The following is a 17,947-nucleotide window of genomic DNA, read 5'->3' as shown; positions in this document are numbered from 1 at the left end:
TACTGCGTAGCTTTTGCCACATTTAATGTGTATGAAAATAAATAGAATACAAATTTGACAGCTAGGGCCAAACACAATAACCTTATCAAAATATCAACACCCACAATTTTCACAAACATAGACGAACAATGAAACTTTAATTGTGTTTTTTTTTTTAAAAACTTAGATTGCAAATACAATTTCATATATTAAAATGTGATTTAAAAACTTTCTATAATGCTACATCTTCATCAATATATTAATCTTTCAGAACACCATTACAATGCTGCTGTACATTCACAAGATCATGAAATATTTGTGCGTGTAAAGGAAGTAGCAGCAAGACACCCACATCCCATGAACGAATTAAAAAAACATCTACTGCACAGAAAACCCAGAAATTCATGGAGCAGCTGTACAATCTATTCCTGATAATTTAGTCATTTTTACATTATAGAAAAATGAATCATCCATTAATTTGAATTAAGCAACCTAAACACTGAAAATTTGGAATTTAGTGCTGAAGTATTAGAATTATGAGATAATTTGAATCATGTGACTGAGTTAAGAGGGGTAGACTCTTGTATTCACATCATGTGTTGCTGCAAAACAGCTTTAATGTTACAACAATTCAAAGTAAGTCACATAACTACAGCCTTACTAAGATCAGTTCAGCATTTTGATTTGGGTGAGACCCCACTTGGAGGAAGTATTCTCACACACGTTTACCTTCAAATTGATTGCAGTATAAGTAGAAACGATGCAGTACCAATTTTTAAAAACATTTAAATCCAGGTTTACAAAAAATCATGCTGGATCATCTTTACATTTTTAATTTTGGAAAACAGACATTTCTCGGCTATCTTCAAACAATAGAAATTTCACTGGCAGGTGAAGACTGATGACCAAAGTACTGTACACACATTGACAAATACAGATAATGCTGTGCTTTTGTTGAATAGAGCACATAAATAGGCTATACAACCCAATGCTGCCTGATCTCAGTGTCTAAAAAAAGTAGATGCGGTAACCGACCCAAATTAAGATTCTGGGAAACTCGCATAGCCCTTAAACTGCAGCACGAATTCATAATCTTACTGGGCAACCACAGTTTACAGCAGGTTCCGTCTGCGCCGGTGGTGGTGGTGGTGCCTGCCTTCCTTCCTTCCTCCCTCTCCCTTGTTTACCTGTTGCTCCCTCGATCTGGGCCTAAACTAACCCCAATGTCCTCAGACTCCCCTGAGTCTATGATTTGTACAGCACTAAGCGGCTCTGGAGTCATTACCTGCCATCTGGCAAACAAACACGTCTGATGCTATTGACATGGCGCAACTCTACTCTGTTGCAACTTTCCGCCGTGCTCGCTGCCTCCGCTGGGGTCGGCTCCAGGACGTTTCAAACACAATGTCAACCCAACAACGACGCACTTCCGGCAAGGAACACATCACTTCCTCGCAAGCGTTACGCATGCGCAGTGTCTGCGGTTGGCCTGCTGGTTGTTAGGGAGTGTTCACTGTGCTCACTTTAATTTCAATGGCGCGAGTGCACTGAGATTGGCAGGTGACGCGGATGAAAGTTAGATTCTGTGGTTTTAAACAGCAGTTATAATATTGGCTTCCAGTTAATTCAGACCATAAACTGTCTTCTGCAATTTTTAGAGGAGTGAGTCATCAGAAGTTAGAACAACAATAACAACTTGAATTTATATAGTATCATTTAAAGTAGGAAAACATTCCAAGGTGCTTCATAGTAGCATAATCAGACAAAAATTGACACCCAGCCAAAGAAGGAGAGGTTAGGATGGGTGACTAAAAGCTCAGTCAAAGTGGTAGGTTTTAAGGAGGAGAGAAAGAGGTGGAGAGGATTAGGGAGGGAATTCCAGAGTTTGGGGCCAATGCAGCTGAAGGCAGGGCTGCCAATGCTGGAGCGAAGGAAGTGGGGGATGTGCAAGAGACCACAGTTGGAGGAACACAGAGTTCTTGAAGGGTTGTAGGGCTGGAGGTGCTTACAGAGATAGGGAAGTAAGAGGCCCTGGAAAGATTTGAACATGATGAGAATTTTCAAATCAGGGCATTGGTGGACCTGGAGCCAATTTAGATCGGTGAGCAGGACGTGGCGCGAGTTCGGAGGTGGACAGCAGAGTTTTGGATGAGCTTAAGTTTATGGGAGGGTGGAAGAAGAAGAGCAATGGAATAGTTGAGTCTGGAGTCTACAAAAGCATCGATGAGGGTTTCAGCAGCAGATGGGCGATGTTACGGAGGTGGAAGTATGCGGTCTTTGTGAACAGACCTTAAATGCTAAGATTTTAAATGAAGAGGGACCAGATGGAATATTGGTTATACAGGTGCATAGATCTTACAGCTGATGGTTCAAGTAGATAATGTGCCAACCTACAAAACCAGCAAATAGCTACAAAAATACTGGCAACTCAAAATCTACATACAACTGAACAACAGCCCTGAATAAAGGCCCATGATCAAGGCCGCTTCTAGAAGACAACTGAATTTTACTGCATTGGATTTCAGGATTTTTAATCAATATTTTGGGATCACCCTCAACAATTCAACTTCATCCTATGATGTATGAAAAGTAGTTAAAATGGGAGTGCGGTGGAGCATAAGCTTAAGCTGCAGGTATAACCAATATTCCATCAGTTGTATTATAGGAAAAAAACTGAAGTTTTTTGACAGTTGTGGATTTAGACATTTCTGAAAGGGGACGTGAGAACTGATGGAATAAATTTTGTACTAGGGTGTCTGGAGGCACAGTCCCCAGGAAATGTCAATATTTTTTGACCCTTTTAGCTGCATTTTCTGACATTTTGGTGTCTTCTGTAATTTTACTTTTGAAATGAAAAATGATGGTGAGTGCATTCAATCAGGAGCTCCTGTGTAGAAAACACAGGTTCAGACTAGATAAGCCAAGTTTTCTTAATAAGCAAAGCTTTCTTTGCTATAAATTGTAAAGCTTCCTCTAAATTATTTGCCAAATCACCCAAAGTTTTGCTGCATAAATATTGCAATTCGACTGCCTAGTCTAACAACCCCATTTTGAAGTCGATAGTGCCAAGTTATTGCTGATTTGGCCAAGTTAAAAGTAGTGCATTCCACAGCCTCGCAACCTTCTGTAAAATAGTTTCTCCTGCTGTCTCCAAAATTTCTTAAATTTAATCTTGTATCTACATCCCCTCATTGTAGACCCCGCAGGCACTGGAAACAGTCTGTTTCTATCCGTCCCATCCCTTCATAATTTTAAATACCTCTATGAAAGCACCCCATAAGCTCCTCTAACAAAATAGCCCCAATTTTTTCAGTTTTTCTTCATATTTGTATTTGCACATACCAAGCAACATCCTAGTGAATCTGTGTTGTACCCTCTCTGTTTCCTCAGCATCCTTGCTATAATGTGAAGCCCAGAACAACACACAGTACTCCAACTGATCTTACCAAGGTTTTATATAGATTCACCTTTACATCTCAAATTTTATGTTCTATACCTGTGCCATAAAACATAGTTTGTCATTAGCACTTTTTGTGGCCTTATTCCACTGGAGTGAGTGCTTTTAATGTCTTGTGAACCAGAGCCCCAAAACCTCTCAGCTCTTGCAAATCACCCAGCTTTAATCCATTCAGAATATAATTATTATTTTTTTTAAAAATCAAAATGTATCACCTCACATTTACTGATATTGAATTCCATCTGCCACATTTTTGCCCATTTCACCACCTTATCAATATCCCCTTGCAGCTTTCTTTGGTTCTCAGAATGATTTACTATGAGCCGCATTTTGTTCTGAGCAGCAAGCGAACGGCACCTGCCATTCGATAGACTTGCACTTGCCCATAAACTTTTCATGGGCTTTTGAAAGGCAAGTTCCTCTCATGGGGCTCTCAATCCAGCATGGCGCCCTCTCCCAAGCACCTAGGACCTGTGTGACTGGGGCAAGTAACTGTCGATCCCCTTAACCAATCAGATTGAAGCATCATTAATAAGCCACGCAGCTAAGAACCAGGAAGTATAAGTTAGAGTAGTGAATTCAATGTCAAATCAGGTACAGAAAGCAAAATAAAGAGAGGGTAAGAAATATTGAATTAAGAGACAGAAATAAAAGAGACAAAGAAAAAGTAAAAAAAAATGTTAATGTTTTTTAAATGTCCAACAACAATTAAAATCAGAAGGAATAAGACTCCACACTTGTAAAAATTAATTTTCAGTGTCAGAGAGGTTGTTTGGTAGTCACTAAGACTTACCACACTATTAAAAGTTTGCTTAGACTTAAAAACTCGACGTACTTTTTTTTGGTGAGATTACTTTGTTTCCATCAGGGCAGTAGAGGAACTTCACGCTGGTGCAGTGATCTTAACGGTGGGTCAGCCAGCGAGATGCAGTTCTCACAAAACCTATGGAGGAGCAAGGTATCTGGTAGAAGAACTTCCGGATTTCCGCGTTAGTCTGCGCATGTGTGGTCATTGGAAGTTACTGTACCAGATGCACTGACATAACGGTGAGCCCTGTTAGCCTCACCGTTACTTTCAAAGCAAAATCCGGCCTTATGCCTCCTATTTTAGTATAGTCTTCAAATTTGTACACCACACCCTTTAGCTACTGACTTCCAAACACTGAGAAGCTATCTGCTCCTGCCATCTGCTTCCTCCCATCTAACTAGTTTTTAATCCAATTTACTACCCTTTCCCTAATTCCACACCCCTTAATCTTCTCTAATAGTTTCCTACGTGGTACCTTGTCAAAGGCTTTCTGAACGTCCATCCACACCACATCCACTGCATTTGCTTCATCCACCGTATCTGTCACCTTCTCAAATAACTCTATCAAGTTCGACAAGCATGTGAGCATACAAAAGTGTTGGACAGGAAAAGACCAGCTGGTCCTTCTGGCCTGTCCCATACAGTTATGATGCACATCAAGTCAAGGGACTCCTTACCCCCCAGGTGCTATGAGAGGCAAGGAACCAGATCAGAAATCCAAGACCAATTAGAGGGAAGCAAATCTGGAAAATTCCTCTCCAATCCCTATAGGCAATCAAAATTAGTCCAGGAGATCGTTCTGAAATCTGTGTTGGCTGCTTCTAATTATTTTCTCTTCATCTAGATATTTAGGAATTTCATGTATAATTAAAGATTCCAAAATTTTCCCTACCACAGATGTTAAACTAACTGGCCTGTAATTAACTGGATTAGCTTTGTCTCCCTTTTGAAAATAGGTATTATATTGGCCATTCTCCAGCTCTCTGGCACATGTTCACACACAATAGAACTCTGAAATATAATTTCTAGGGTCTCTGCTATTTTTTCTCTTCCCATTTCCCTCAGGATTCTTGAATGTATCCCCATCAGGTCCCAGTACTTTGTCCTCCTTTAGCTTAACTAACTTCTTAAACACTTACCTTTTATTTGTTATACCTCCTATCTCATTTTTAACAAATATAGGATTTACCTTCTCTTCACTATCCTTTGTTTTGTTTATCATAATTAGATCTAGCAATGCCTCTTCTCTCCTAATGTGGAGATGCCGGTGATGGACTGGGGTTGACAATTGTAAACAATTTTACAACACCAAGTTATAGTCCAACAATTTTATTTGAAATTCACAATCTTTCGGAGGCTTCCTCCTTCCTCAGGTGAATGTTGTGGAAATGAAATCCTCGAACCCTTCGCATTTATAAATCACAGAACAATACCTGGTGATTACATACAGACAGTCTTTCCAACTGCCCGTTGCCAAGGCAATCACAGTGTGCAGACAGAGAGGTGTTACCTACAAGGCCACCGAATATACAAACAACCAAAAAAAAACAGAGAGAGAGGCAGAAACATAGAAACATCCGGAAGGAAGAGAAAGACAGCAAATGACCCGTTATATTAAAAACAGATAACATTTGTTCGCTGGTGGGGTTACGTGTAGCGTGACATGAACCCAAGATCCCGGTTGAGGCCGTCCTCATGGGTGCGGAACTTGGTTATCAATTTCTGCTCGACGATTTTGCGTTGTCGTGTGTCTCGAAGGCCGCCTTGGAGAACGCTTACCCGAAGGTCGGTGGCTGAATGTCCTTGACTGCTGAAGTGTTCCCCGACTGGGAGGGAACCCTCCTGTCTGGCAATTGTTGCGCGGTGTCCGTCATAATGCTTGAGGAAGGAGTCTTGCATACATTTTAGGAATTCCATTCCTTTTTCTCCTTTTACTCCCTCTCTGCCTCAATCAATAATCAACCATTTCCATAACACCTCCTACTTCAACTTCTACCGCTCCCCCATCACTGCCAAAACTTGCCAAAATGTACTTTTAGCTAACCTTCACAAATTGCAACATATTCAGGAAGCTGCAGCCCATGTCCTCGCACATTCAAAGTCCCACTATATAATTGTATTTGGAATTAGTAATAATTTTATTTGGAAATTATTAAATAAAAATAAATGCTAAATAAAACAAAAATTAACTATTTCAACAGAATATAATGACAATTTATTCAAGTTCACATTTGTTCTCTTTAGTTACATATGCTGTTATTTATGTTCTGAATTACGACTAAAAATGTATAAGATATAGTAAAATTTCAGAGCTTATAACGTTTACAGTTCCTTCATGGCATCACATTCTTTGGAAACTGTAATATTGCTTTGTAGCTACTTGGCAATGTAACATATATTCATTTTAAAATCAGTCATTAATAGCATGTGACCTGGAATTTGAGTAATTATTTGAGTATAAAAATTCTGGCCATAACCATAGCAGTCAGAAAGTAATCATAGAATCGTAGAAAGTTATGGCACAGAAGGAGGCCATTTGGCCCATTGTGTCCGTGTCAGCCGAAAAAAAGTTATCCAGCCTAATCCCACTTTCCAGCACTTGGTCCATAGCCTTGTAGGTTACAGCACTTCAAGTGCACATCCAAGTATTTTTTAAATGTGTTGAGGGTTTCTGCCTCTACCACCCTTTCAAGCAGTGAGTTCCAGACCCCTACCACCCTCTGGGTGAAAAAATTTCTCCTCAGCTCCCCTCTAATCCTTCTACTAATTACTTTAAATCTATGCCCCCTGATCACTGACACCTCTGCCTAGGAAAATAGGTGCTTCCTATCCACTCTGTCTTGGCCCCTTATAATTTTATACACCTCAATTAAATCACCCCTCAGCCTCCTCTGTTCCAATGAAAAAAACCCCAGCCTGCACAATCTTTCCTCATTGCTAAAATTCTCCAGTCCTGGCAACATCCTCGTAAATCTCCTTTGTACCCTCTGCAGTGCAATCACATCTTTCCTGTAATGTGGTGATCAGAACTGTACGTAGTACTCAAGCTGTGGCCTAACTAATGTTTTATACAGTTCTAGCATAACCTCCCTGCTCTTATATTCTATGCCCTGGCTAATAAAGGAAAGTATCCTGTATGCCTTTTTAACCACCTTATCTACCTGTCCTGCTACCTTCAGGGATCTGTGGACATGCACTCCAAGGTCCCATTGTTCCTCTACACTTCTCAGTATCCTCCCATTTATTGTGTATTCCCTTGCCTTGTTTGCCCTCCCCAAATGCAATACCTCACACTTCTCTGGATTGAATTCCATTTGCCACTTTTCTGCTCACCTGACCAGTCCATCAATATCTTCCTGCAGTCTACAGCTTTCCTCCTCACTATCAACCACATGGCCAATTTTTGTATCATCTGCAAACTTCTTAATCATGCCCCTTACATTTAGGTCTAAATCATTAATATATACCACAAAAAGCAAGGGACCTGGTACTGAACCCTGAGGAACCCCACTGAAAACAGCCTTCCAATCTCAAAAACACCCGTCGAGCACTACCCTTTGCTTCCTGCCACTGAGCCAATTTTGGATCCAACTTGCCATTTTCCCTTGGATCCCATGTGCTTTTACTTTTCTGACCAGTCTGCCATAATAAATCATTTGCTATGCAGAAAATTAAACCCCCATCCATGATTTCAGTTTTAATATTTTAAGGATGCCTTATTGTCTTGCATTTTCTTTATTGACAGAAGAGTAATTATCTCTCATTATTTTGAATATTATTACACTACCAGCTCTCCAAACTTGATGGCAGAATATGATCGCAATAGTAAGATTAATTCCAAAATCAATAGATTATCATATCATTAGTCTAGATATGCAGCACTGACAATAACTTATTGCATGTAACAATAGCTAACCAATTTCTATCTTAGGAGATCCATGCAAAAATCAAATAAATGATGAATATAGAAAATAAGATTCTATGATTATATTTTAGATGTTACAGTTGACACTGTAGATATTAAATGAAGCAACACAAGGCGGCAGTGAATGAAAGAAGGTGTTAATACCCAAGAGTTTATTAGATTTGAGATGATAAAGGAGTAATGGATGAGGTAGCTACAATATGAGGCTAAGTTAATTTAGGGAAACCTCATAATGTGTCATACAAAAAGTTAAAGAGGTTATCTTTATTTTTCATATACACTCAAAAAGGAAGTTGTGTTTTTCTTGGTGCCATTGATTAGATGGACTACAGGAATAAGGCAATAATATTTGGCCATGGGCTTTATTTTTTAGTGAACTCATAATATGCATACACTATCACTATCTAGTGATCAGTTGTTTTACAGAAATTAGAAATATATGCAGACAAATAACTTTTGTTTGAAATAGTAGCCACTATATAATATAGGAACATAGGAACAGGAGTAGGCCATTCAGCCCCGCGTGCCTGCTCTGCCATTTGATAAGATCATGGCTGATCTGTGATCTAACTCCATATACCCGCCTTTGGCCCATATCCCTTAATACCTTTGTACAATGGAGACATGAGAGGGAAAAGAAAAGGGCAGTAGAAGTTATAGTGGCAGAATGGTGCAGCAAAAAGTATTTCAGCAACCCAGTGTGCCAGGTTTTTTACACATATCTTTTGTATGATGTTCTAAAGCACCTACCCCAATTAGCAATTTCATGAACTGCAATACACACCAATGACCTTTAAAAGATTAAGGGGAGATTTAATAAAGGTGTTCAAAATTATGAATGGTTTTGATAGAGTAGATAGGGAGAAACTGTTTCCACTGGCAGGACGGTTGATAACCAGAGGACACGGATTCAAGATAATTGGCAAAAGAACCATGGAGGAGATGAGGTGATTTTTTTTTTTACACAGTGAGTTGTTCTGATCTGGAATGCACTACCATTGCAAATCTCGCAACATGAACTCCAAAGAATTTAATTAATTTTGGAAGAAAAAACTTGCATTTATATAGCACCTTTCACATCCTCAGGACATCCCAAAGTGGTTCACAGTCAATGAATTGAATGAAGTATAGTCACTGTTGCTGTGCAGACACACAGGGCAGCCAAATTGCATTCATCAAAGTCCTGCAAATGGCAAATGAGATAAATAATGAATTAATTTGTTTTCAGTGCTGTTAACTGAGAGATATCTGTTGGCTAGGGCAAGGTGGGAACTTCCGTGCTCTTCTTCAAATTGTACCATTGGGATCTTTTGCATCCACCTGAACAGAGGGGGCTTCAGTTTAATGTTTCAACCAAAAGATGGCACCTCCAACAATGCAGTTGGGTTTCATGCTGAATGAGATGTTTCTTAAATCCTTTTCAAGGCTCAGAAATAATATTAGATTTTGATATTACAAGTAGTAGTTGCTGCTGACCAGGTGGCGATTTGACAAATCCAAACTGTCATTCAGTTGAATCCAATAAGGCCACGGTGACCCTGAGCAGAAAAGAATGAGTCCAGGTGGGAAAAGGAGATCTAATACATGGGAAAAAACCGACATGACTGCCAAAATTAGTCAAAAGAACAGATGTTGAAGAATGTAACAAAGACCTGCAGGGGGAAACAAAAGACCCACAGAAGAAAATGGATAATTACTTGGTAACATTTAGTTGAAAATGGACAACTTGTACATGAAAATAGATGATTTATTTGTGAATACGGATGACTTGCAAATGAAAACAGAGGAACTGGAAAGAAAACTAGAGCAATAAAGGAGGAAATGGACTAATTTAAGCAAGAGTGACCCAACTAGAGTATCAGTATCCTGAATCATGCTGGAAGTCATCATTCCCCTATTTACACAATGGAAAGAATAATGGAAATGTCATAGTGAACATTGTAGTTCAGCCACCTCAGAAGTACCATTTCACATATAGTATCCACTACTTAACCCGAAGCTGCAGTCGGACCAGCTATCCAATAGCCCCAGTCATTAGAATCAGAGATAAGCTTACCTTAAGGTGAACACCTCTGATGAAATAAACATCTTGAGCTGACAGCAAAATTCAGTTTGAGAGTGTAGCCAGTTCGAATGCTTAGGGTGCCACGGAACGCTTCATCCAGTCCTTCGTGGAAAAGTTTGTGCAGAAAAACACCTTTGACCACAAGGCGATCAGCAAGTGGTCTGCACGTAACGTCCTTAAGACCCTGCGGGAAAAGGAGATGGTGGATCCTGTCGGTTGGTTCCCCGAGCCGACTGTCAATGTCATTTGACAGAACGCCTCATCGCCAGAGCTGTCAAACAAGCACCAAGACCTAGCTTGGCTGGTGGTGAGAAGGGCCCTTCCCGTCAGATCTTTCATGCACTCCCGGAGTCTCAGCGCCGCCGCGCGCTGTCCCCGAGGAGGCTGCGGTGGAGACGAGACCGTCACCCATCTCCTTCTGGAATGCGTCTTTGCAAAGAAGTTCTTTGGAGAGAGATGCAGTGGTATCTGTCTAGATTCATCCCGAGCAGTTCCGTAACACAGGATTCTGTGCTTTACGGGCTGTTCCCAGGGACACACACCGAGACGGACATCAACTGCTGCTGGAAGACCATCAACTCGGTGAAGGACGCCCTTTGGTCTGCCCGAAACTTGCTGGACTTCTTGTGCAAGGAGCTGTCCTTGCACTAGAAGACCACTCGACCGAGTGTTGCAGACTGGCACATTCCAAGGTCCAGGACTATGTGCTCAGGGACGCACTGAAACTGGGTGCGGCCGCCGCAAAGGTTCTGTGGGGAAAGGCAACCGTATAAAGCCTTCCCGCCATTGTATACCGAGGGGCTGCAATCAGGGCAAAACCCCCTCAGGCAGAATGTAAAATTCAAATTGATGTAATGTATCTGTAATGAACCTGCAATGTACCTGTGAGGAATCTGTAACCAATAATCTGTATTGAGTGTAATGCAATGAGGCACCCCAGAGTGTCATGAACTGTAATTATGTACAATGTGTACATTGAACTGTACTTGATGTAACCTGCAATTTTTATAATCTGTATTGTGTACATTTGGAATGTGATATGACAACTGTATTGTATGTATTGATGCAAATTTTATGAATAAAGTATATTTTTTGAAAAAAAAACTGGGCATTGACAAGCTAACTCACTGTGTGGGGATTGTGTTATCTTTGGAGACTTAGATTCTACTAAACAATATGATTTCAAAGCCTTAATCACTGCTGCAGAGAGACAGTTATGTTTGAAAAACTATGGAGCCAAAATTCCTGTCTTCATTAATTTTAATGAAAAAGCAGACAAGAGTAAAAATGGTATTTGATCCCTATGAGACTGCTGACCCCAAACTATACTTACTTACCTGTGATACCTAGAGATAATTAGGGATAAATTATTTGTAATTATTAGCTTTAAATATCCTTTTGATCAATTTTGTGCAAAGGTTTGCTAAGACAATTTTTTGGGCTACAAATGTAACTTTCCTGCATTAACTCAATCCACCATACCAGTGGAATACTCGAAAGCACCATCTGATATGACATAGATGCTGACCTTAAAAGACCTTAATGGATGTCCTACCTTATGCCAACTTTATATGAAAAGCAAAACAGACAAAGCTCAGAAAGCTGATTGATGCACTTAGCATAGTCAAGGAACAAAAGGTTGTTCCTCAGCTGAATGATAAACATCTTTCACTATAGGTAATCTATGCAATGACTAATGATCCCTGCAGTTATATCAAAAAGGACATTTATACAATAATTAGTGATATACTGGGAAAGTTAAAAAGTTGTATTGGCAATATTAAGAGTTTGCTGCTAAGAAATGGAAATTGGTGCCACATCTTTTATGGTTCCCAACCAAACTGCTACAGAAAAAACATGACACAATTTGGGAAAGAAGATTGTCCCAAGAGAGAAACAGTCACCGCAGCAAAATCAGCAGGGGAAAACTATAAGTGTTGCTCCAGAAAATTGGCAGGTCTAAAACGAACCATTGTCTCCATGATGACTGGAGGTAATCTCACCAACAGCAAAGATGCACTGTAAGTTTCAATATATATTTGGGAAATCTAATCCATTTTTTATTCTTGAGTTGACAATGGAATAACTGTATACTGTTGTGATCCAGTACATACGACAGAATAACTAAATGAAAACAACCTCTTTGTTAACATATGCATGATGTGGAGATGCCGGTGATGGACTGGGGTTGACAATTGTAAACAATTTTACAACACCAAGTTATAGTCCAGCAATTTTATTTTAAATTCACAAGCTTTCGGAGGCTTCCTCCTTCCTCAGGTGAACGTTGTTGGAAATGAAATCCTCGAAATGAAATCGCATTTATAAATCACAGAACAATGCTTGGTGATTACAGACAGTTTTTTCAACTGCCCGTTGCCAAGGCAATCAGTGTGCAGACAGACAGGTGTTACCTACAAGGTCTCCGAATATACAAATCACCAAAAAAAAAACAGAGATAGAGAGGTAGAAACATAGAAAAGACAGCAACTGACCCGTTATATTAAAAACAGATAACATTTGTTCGCTGGTGGGGTAACGTGTAGCGTGACATGAACCCAAGATCCCGGTTGAGGCCGTCCTCATGGGTGCGGAACTTGGCTATCAATTTCTGCTCGACGATTTTGCGTTGTCGTGTGTCTCGAAGGCCGCCTTGGAGTACGCTTACCCGAAGGTCGGTGGCTGAATGTCCTTGACTGCTGAAGTGTTCCCCGACTGGGAGGGAACCCTCCTGTTTGGTGATTGTTGCGCGGTGTCCGTTCATCCGTTGTCGCAGCGTCTGCATGGTCTCGCCAATGTACCATGCTCTGGGGCATCCTTTCCTGCAACGTATGAGGTAGACAACGTTGGCCAAGTCACAGGAGTATGAACCATGCACCTGGTGGGTGGTGTCCTCTCGTGTGATGGTGGTATCTGTGTCGATGATCTGGCATGTCTTGCAGAGGTTACCGTGGCAGGGTTGTGTGGTGTCGTGGACGCTGTTCTCTTGAAAGCTAGGTAATTTGCTGCGAACGATGGTCTGTTTGAGGTTGGGTGGCTGTTTAAAGGCGAGTAGTGGAGGTGTGGGGATGGCCATAGTGAGGTGTTCGTCGTCATTGATGACATGTTGAAGGCTGCGGAGAACATGGCGTAGTTTCTCCGCTCCGGGGAAGTACTGGACGACAAAGGGTACTCTGTTGGTTGCGTCCCGTGTTAGTCTCCTGAGGAGGTCTATGCGATTTTTCGCTGTGGCCCATCGGAACTGTCGATCAATGAATCGAGCGTCATATCCCGTTCTTACTAGGGCGTCTTTCAGCGTCTGTAGGTGTCCATCGCGTTCCTCCTCGTCTGAGCAGACCCTGTGTATTCACAGGGCCTGTCCATAGGGGATGGCCTCTTTGACGTGGTTAGGGTGGAAGCTGGAAAAGTGGAGCATCGTGAGGTTGTCCATGGGCTTGCGGTAGAGTGAGGTGCTGAGGTGCCCGTCTTTGATGGAGATTCGTGTGTCCAAGAAAGAAACTGATTCTGAGGAGTAGTCCACGGTGAGCTTGATGGTGGGATGAAACTTGATGATGTTATCGTGTAGTCTCTGTGGTGATTCCTCGCCGTGGATCCATAGAAAGAAAATGTCGTCGATGTATCTGGTGTATAGTGTTGGTTGGAGGTCCTGTGCCGTGAAGAAGTCCTGCTCGAACTTGTGCATGAAAATGTTGGCGTGCATGTAAATGTTGTGCATGAAAATTACTTAGCTTTCAAGAGAACAGCGTCCACGACACCACACAACCCTGCCACGGTAACCTCTGCAAGACGTGCCAGATCATCGACACAGATACCACCATCACACGAGAGGACACCACCCACCAGGTGCATGGTTCATACTCCTGTGACTTGGCCAACGTTGTCTACCTCATACGTTGCAGGAAAGGATGCCCCAGAGCATGGTACATTGGCGAGACCATGCAGACGCTGCGACAACGGATGAATGGACACCGCGCAACAATCACCAAACAGGAGGGTTCCCTCCCAGTCGGGGTACACTTCAGCAGTCAAGGACATTCAGCCACCGACCTTCGGGTAAGCGTACTCCAAGGCGGCCTTCGAGACACACGACAACGCAAAATCGTCGAGCAGAAATTGATAGCCAAGTTCCGCACCCATGAGGACGGCCTCAACCGGGATCTTGGGTTCATGTCACGCTACACGTTACCCCACCAGCGAACAAATGTTATCTGTTTTTAATATAACGGGTCAGTTGCTGTCTTTTCTATGTTTCTACCTCTCTATCTCTGTTTTTTTTGGGGTTTTTTTTGGTGATTTGTATATTCGGAGACCTTGTAGGTAACATCTGTCTGTCTGCACACTGATTGCCTTGGCAACGGGCAGTTGAAAAAACTGTCTGTAATCACCAAGCATTGTTCTGTGATTTATAAATGCGATTTCATTTCGAGGATTTCATTTCCAACAACGTTCACCTGAGGAAGGAGGAAGCCTCCAAAAGCTTGTGAATTTAAAATAAAATTGCTGGACTATAACTTGGTGTTGTAAAATTGTTTACAATTAACATATGCAGATTGATCTATAATGACAGATGGAAGTCTGTCACTTGTTTCTCTTCCTTTCGGATGTTTCTCTCCCTCTCTCTGTTTTGTGTTCTGGCCGTTTGTGTATTCGGTGGTCCTGTAGGTAACATCACTCTGTCTGAACACTTTGATTGCCTTGACAACGGGCAGTTGGAAAGATTATCTGTAATCACCAGGTATTGTTCTCTGAATATAAATGCGGTAACCTTCCATGGAATCCCACACTCGCTCACCTGACGAAGGAGAAAGCCTCCGAAAGCTTGTGATTTTCAAATAAAACAGTTGGACTATAATCTGGTGGTGTAAGATTCCTTACATTTGTTTATAGGTTAAAGGGCTAGAGATGAGATATTAGAATTAAGTAGCAGAGCTCAAGCTAATGGAATGCTTAAGTGAACTTTTCCCATTTATGCCTTCTCAGGATAGCTTATTCTGGATGGGAAGACTAAACTACACAAGAGAAATATTGTGTGCTGTAATTATTTCTCCCCGCCTCCAAAAAAGAATGAAACTGGTGCTGTTCAATTAGACCTTTTACTGAGTTTGTGTCAACTAGCCCATGTACAATGAGAGGAGTACTTTACTGTACAGATACTGCAGATAGTGAGCAGAAGCCTCATCACCATTTATAATGAAGAATTGTCACTTCAGATGGCATAGAGATTTTGTGAACTGTATATGATGGCTACAAGATGTAAGCCAATGGAACAAGTGATGCTACTGTACATTTGGTTGACTAGAGATGGTATGTTTTTTGTGGGATCACTGATCTGTGAAAGACGCAGGAGACACTAATTTGGCCTGAGTAATTGGTGCAATACAATGGTTAATACTGAATAATGTTGAGGACAGGATGAGAGGCCTACTAAGAGAATTACAAAATATCTTAAGCTTATCTGAGGATTATTGATAACAGAATTGAGACAACACCTGATGGACAATCACGAACTTGCTATAATTAAGCAACGTAAAGGGAGTTGCATCAATATTAGGGGCAAGCAAACAAAATTTTCAGAAGAGTTGATCCATGAGGTTATTGAAGCATGAATAATATTATTCCTCATTAATCACTGACCAGCTTGATAAAGCAGAAAAAACTTTAATTTTGTAATTAATTATTTTTTAAGGACCTGGCAATGCCATTCAAACTCAAAGTAAGATTTTGGAAGTTGTTTCAAGCAGATTTTTAGATAAGTCCTATTTGTTTAACAGACAAATAAACTTTTTCCATGCATGTTATCCAGCCAATGAGTGGAATCTAATCTTACAAAGCCAAAAACAACTGCTGAAATAAAAAAAACTTTCTCTGCTTTTCATTATCAAGGGATTTGCAAACATAATGGGACTATTTCCTCTGGTTTGTGGATAGAGATTTCTATTTTGACAGAGCTTAAGACTGTGAGGAGACTTTTGTAGCCACACAGAATGTTTTAACTTTAACACCTTTGCTAGCCAATACAATCCCAGAAAATATTTTTGCCATAGTCATGGACATAACCCTTTAGAAACTAGGAATTTGATATCCAGCATTATAATAAAATGAGAATATGTTGATGATATGTCACAGACATTATATAGCTTTCAAACAGTGCCATATATCAACATCTTGGAGCAGGAAGAATCCAAGTCCCTGGTCCATCCATTAGCAGTAAAGTAGAGAGGTGTCTGCTGGATATAATATCTGAGCACATCTCTTCTAGTCAGGAGATCAAATAGGCAGGCACCATAAAGCTTTCCAACTTACATAAGCATCAATATCTTTTCTTAGGAAGGACTGAGTAAATAATTTTAACAGACTTTACAAGATGGGTTTGCTATGAATCTGACCATCAGAAAAGCACCTTTAATTGCCCCAGTCTAATTTTTTTTTGATTCCTCCTCCCCTCCTTTTGGCCTCTTTCATTGTGGTGAATAATTTAGTTCCAGATTCTAGGAAGTTTTCTGCTATGAATTCATGGCCACTTGGAATTTTAATGGTACATTTAAGGCGCTGGTATATGTGGGCTGGAGGGTGGACTCTAGAGAGGCTGAAGCATAGCAGCATGGGAACCAGGATGGTCCTGTGTGAATTGGAAGTGAAAACAAGTGCTGGAGAAATTTACAGACTGTAAAGAGACTATTATTACATTCACTGCTGTCACTAACACAATGTAGTATTCAAAGATTAAAGTTTTTACTGCTGTCATTGTAGGTGAACTTGTACTGTTCTGTGTATGTCCAGTTTGTTTAATTTCATTTAATAAATCTAGTTAGCTAATAAAGAATCTGAGCTTGAGATGCAATGTGTCAATAATATCTTCCAGAGTAATTTGGTGAGCAATTGGTTGCAGTGGGCATGCACAATTTAAACTTGTGTGTCCTAAGGACTATGAGGTCTCTAAAACTCAGACGATTAAGCCTAGAAGGAGAGCAATATGAGTTGAACAATAATAATAGATGTCAAGGTCAGGTATTGTTCCTTTTAAGATGAATAATATGATACGCAGAAGCAGAGTACCTACAAAGTATGAATTTAAATAAAGCTTTTGGTTGAATTTCTCATAATGATGTGCACCACTCTAAATATTAAAGAATATTTAACAAGTTAGACTGCTAGCTGGAATAATGAGCCTCTATGAAAAGGGAAAACAGTAATATGTACTAGTTTAGTTTTTGAATACCTGTGAAATCTGATGTAAGGTAGATATTTATTGTCAGCGTTATTTTATATTATATATGTGTGTACATATGTATGTATTTGTATAACTGATCTTTTGATATCTTGTCTAAAATAAAATGCTCTTAATGTGCTGATGTGATACTAAAGGTATCAAATGATCTGAGAGGCGATCTTATTGAAACATATAAGATTGTGAAGGGGCTTGATTGGGTGGATGCGGTAAGGATGTTCCCAAGGATGGGTGAAACTAGAACTAGGGGGCATAATCTTAGAATAAGGGGCTGCTCTTTCAAAACTGAGATGAGGAGAAACTTCTTCACTCAGAGGGTAGTAGGTCTGTGGAATTTGCTGCCCCAGGAAGCTGTGGAAGCTACATCATTAAATAAATTTAAAACATAAATCGATAGTTTCCTAGAAGTTGGCGTTACGGGGAGCGGGCAGGAAATTGGACATGAATTTAGATTTGAGATTAGGATCATCTTATTGAATGGCGGA

General features: G+C 40.5%; 1 protein-coding gene across 1 annotated transcript in view; it reads right to left on the bottom strand.

The window, feature by feature from the left end:
* mtx2 (metaxin 2) overlaps positions 1-1,419 on the bottom strand; it is a 66,355-nt gene extending 64,936 nt beyond the window's left edge. Inside the window, exon 1 of the mRNA XM_067987613.1 lies at positions 1,265-1,419. Coding sequence (XP_067843714.1) covers positions 1,265-1,304 — 40 coding nt within the window. The 5' untranslated portion in view covers positions 1,305-1,419. The remainder of the gene's footprint in view (positions 1-1,264) is intronic.
* Between the last annotated feature and the right edge of the window lie 16,528 nt (positions 1,420-17,947).

Source organism: Heptranchias perlo, chromosome 7 (assembly GCF_035084215.1).
Source record: "Heptranchias perlo isolate sHepPer1 chromosome 7, sHepPer1.hap1, whole genome shotgun sequence".
In the NCBI taxonomy this organism is placed as follows: Eukaryota; Metazoa; Chordata; class Chondrichthyes; order Hexanchiformes; family Hexanchidae; genus Heptranchias; species Heptranchias perlo.
The sequence above is the reverse complement of the archived record's forward strand: the minus strand, read 5'-3'. Positions and strand labels throughout refer to the sequence as shown.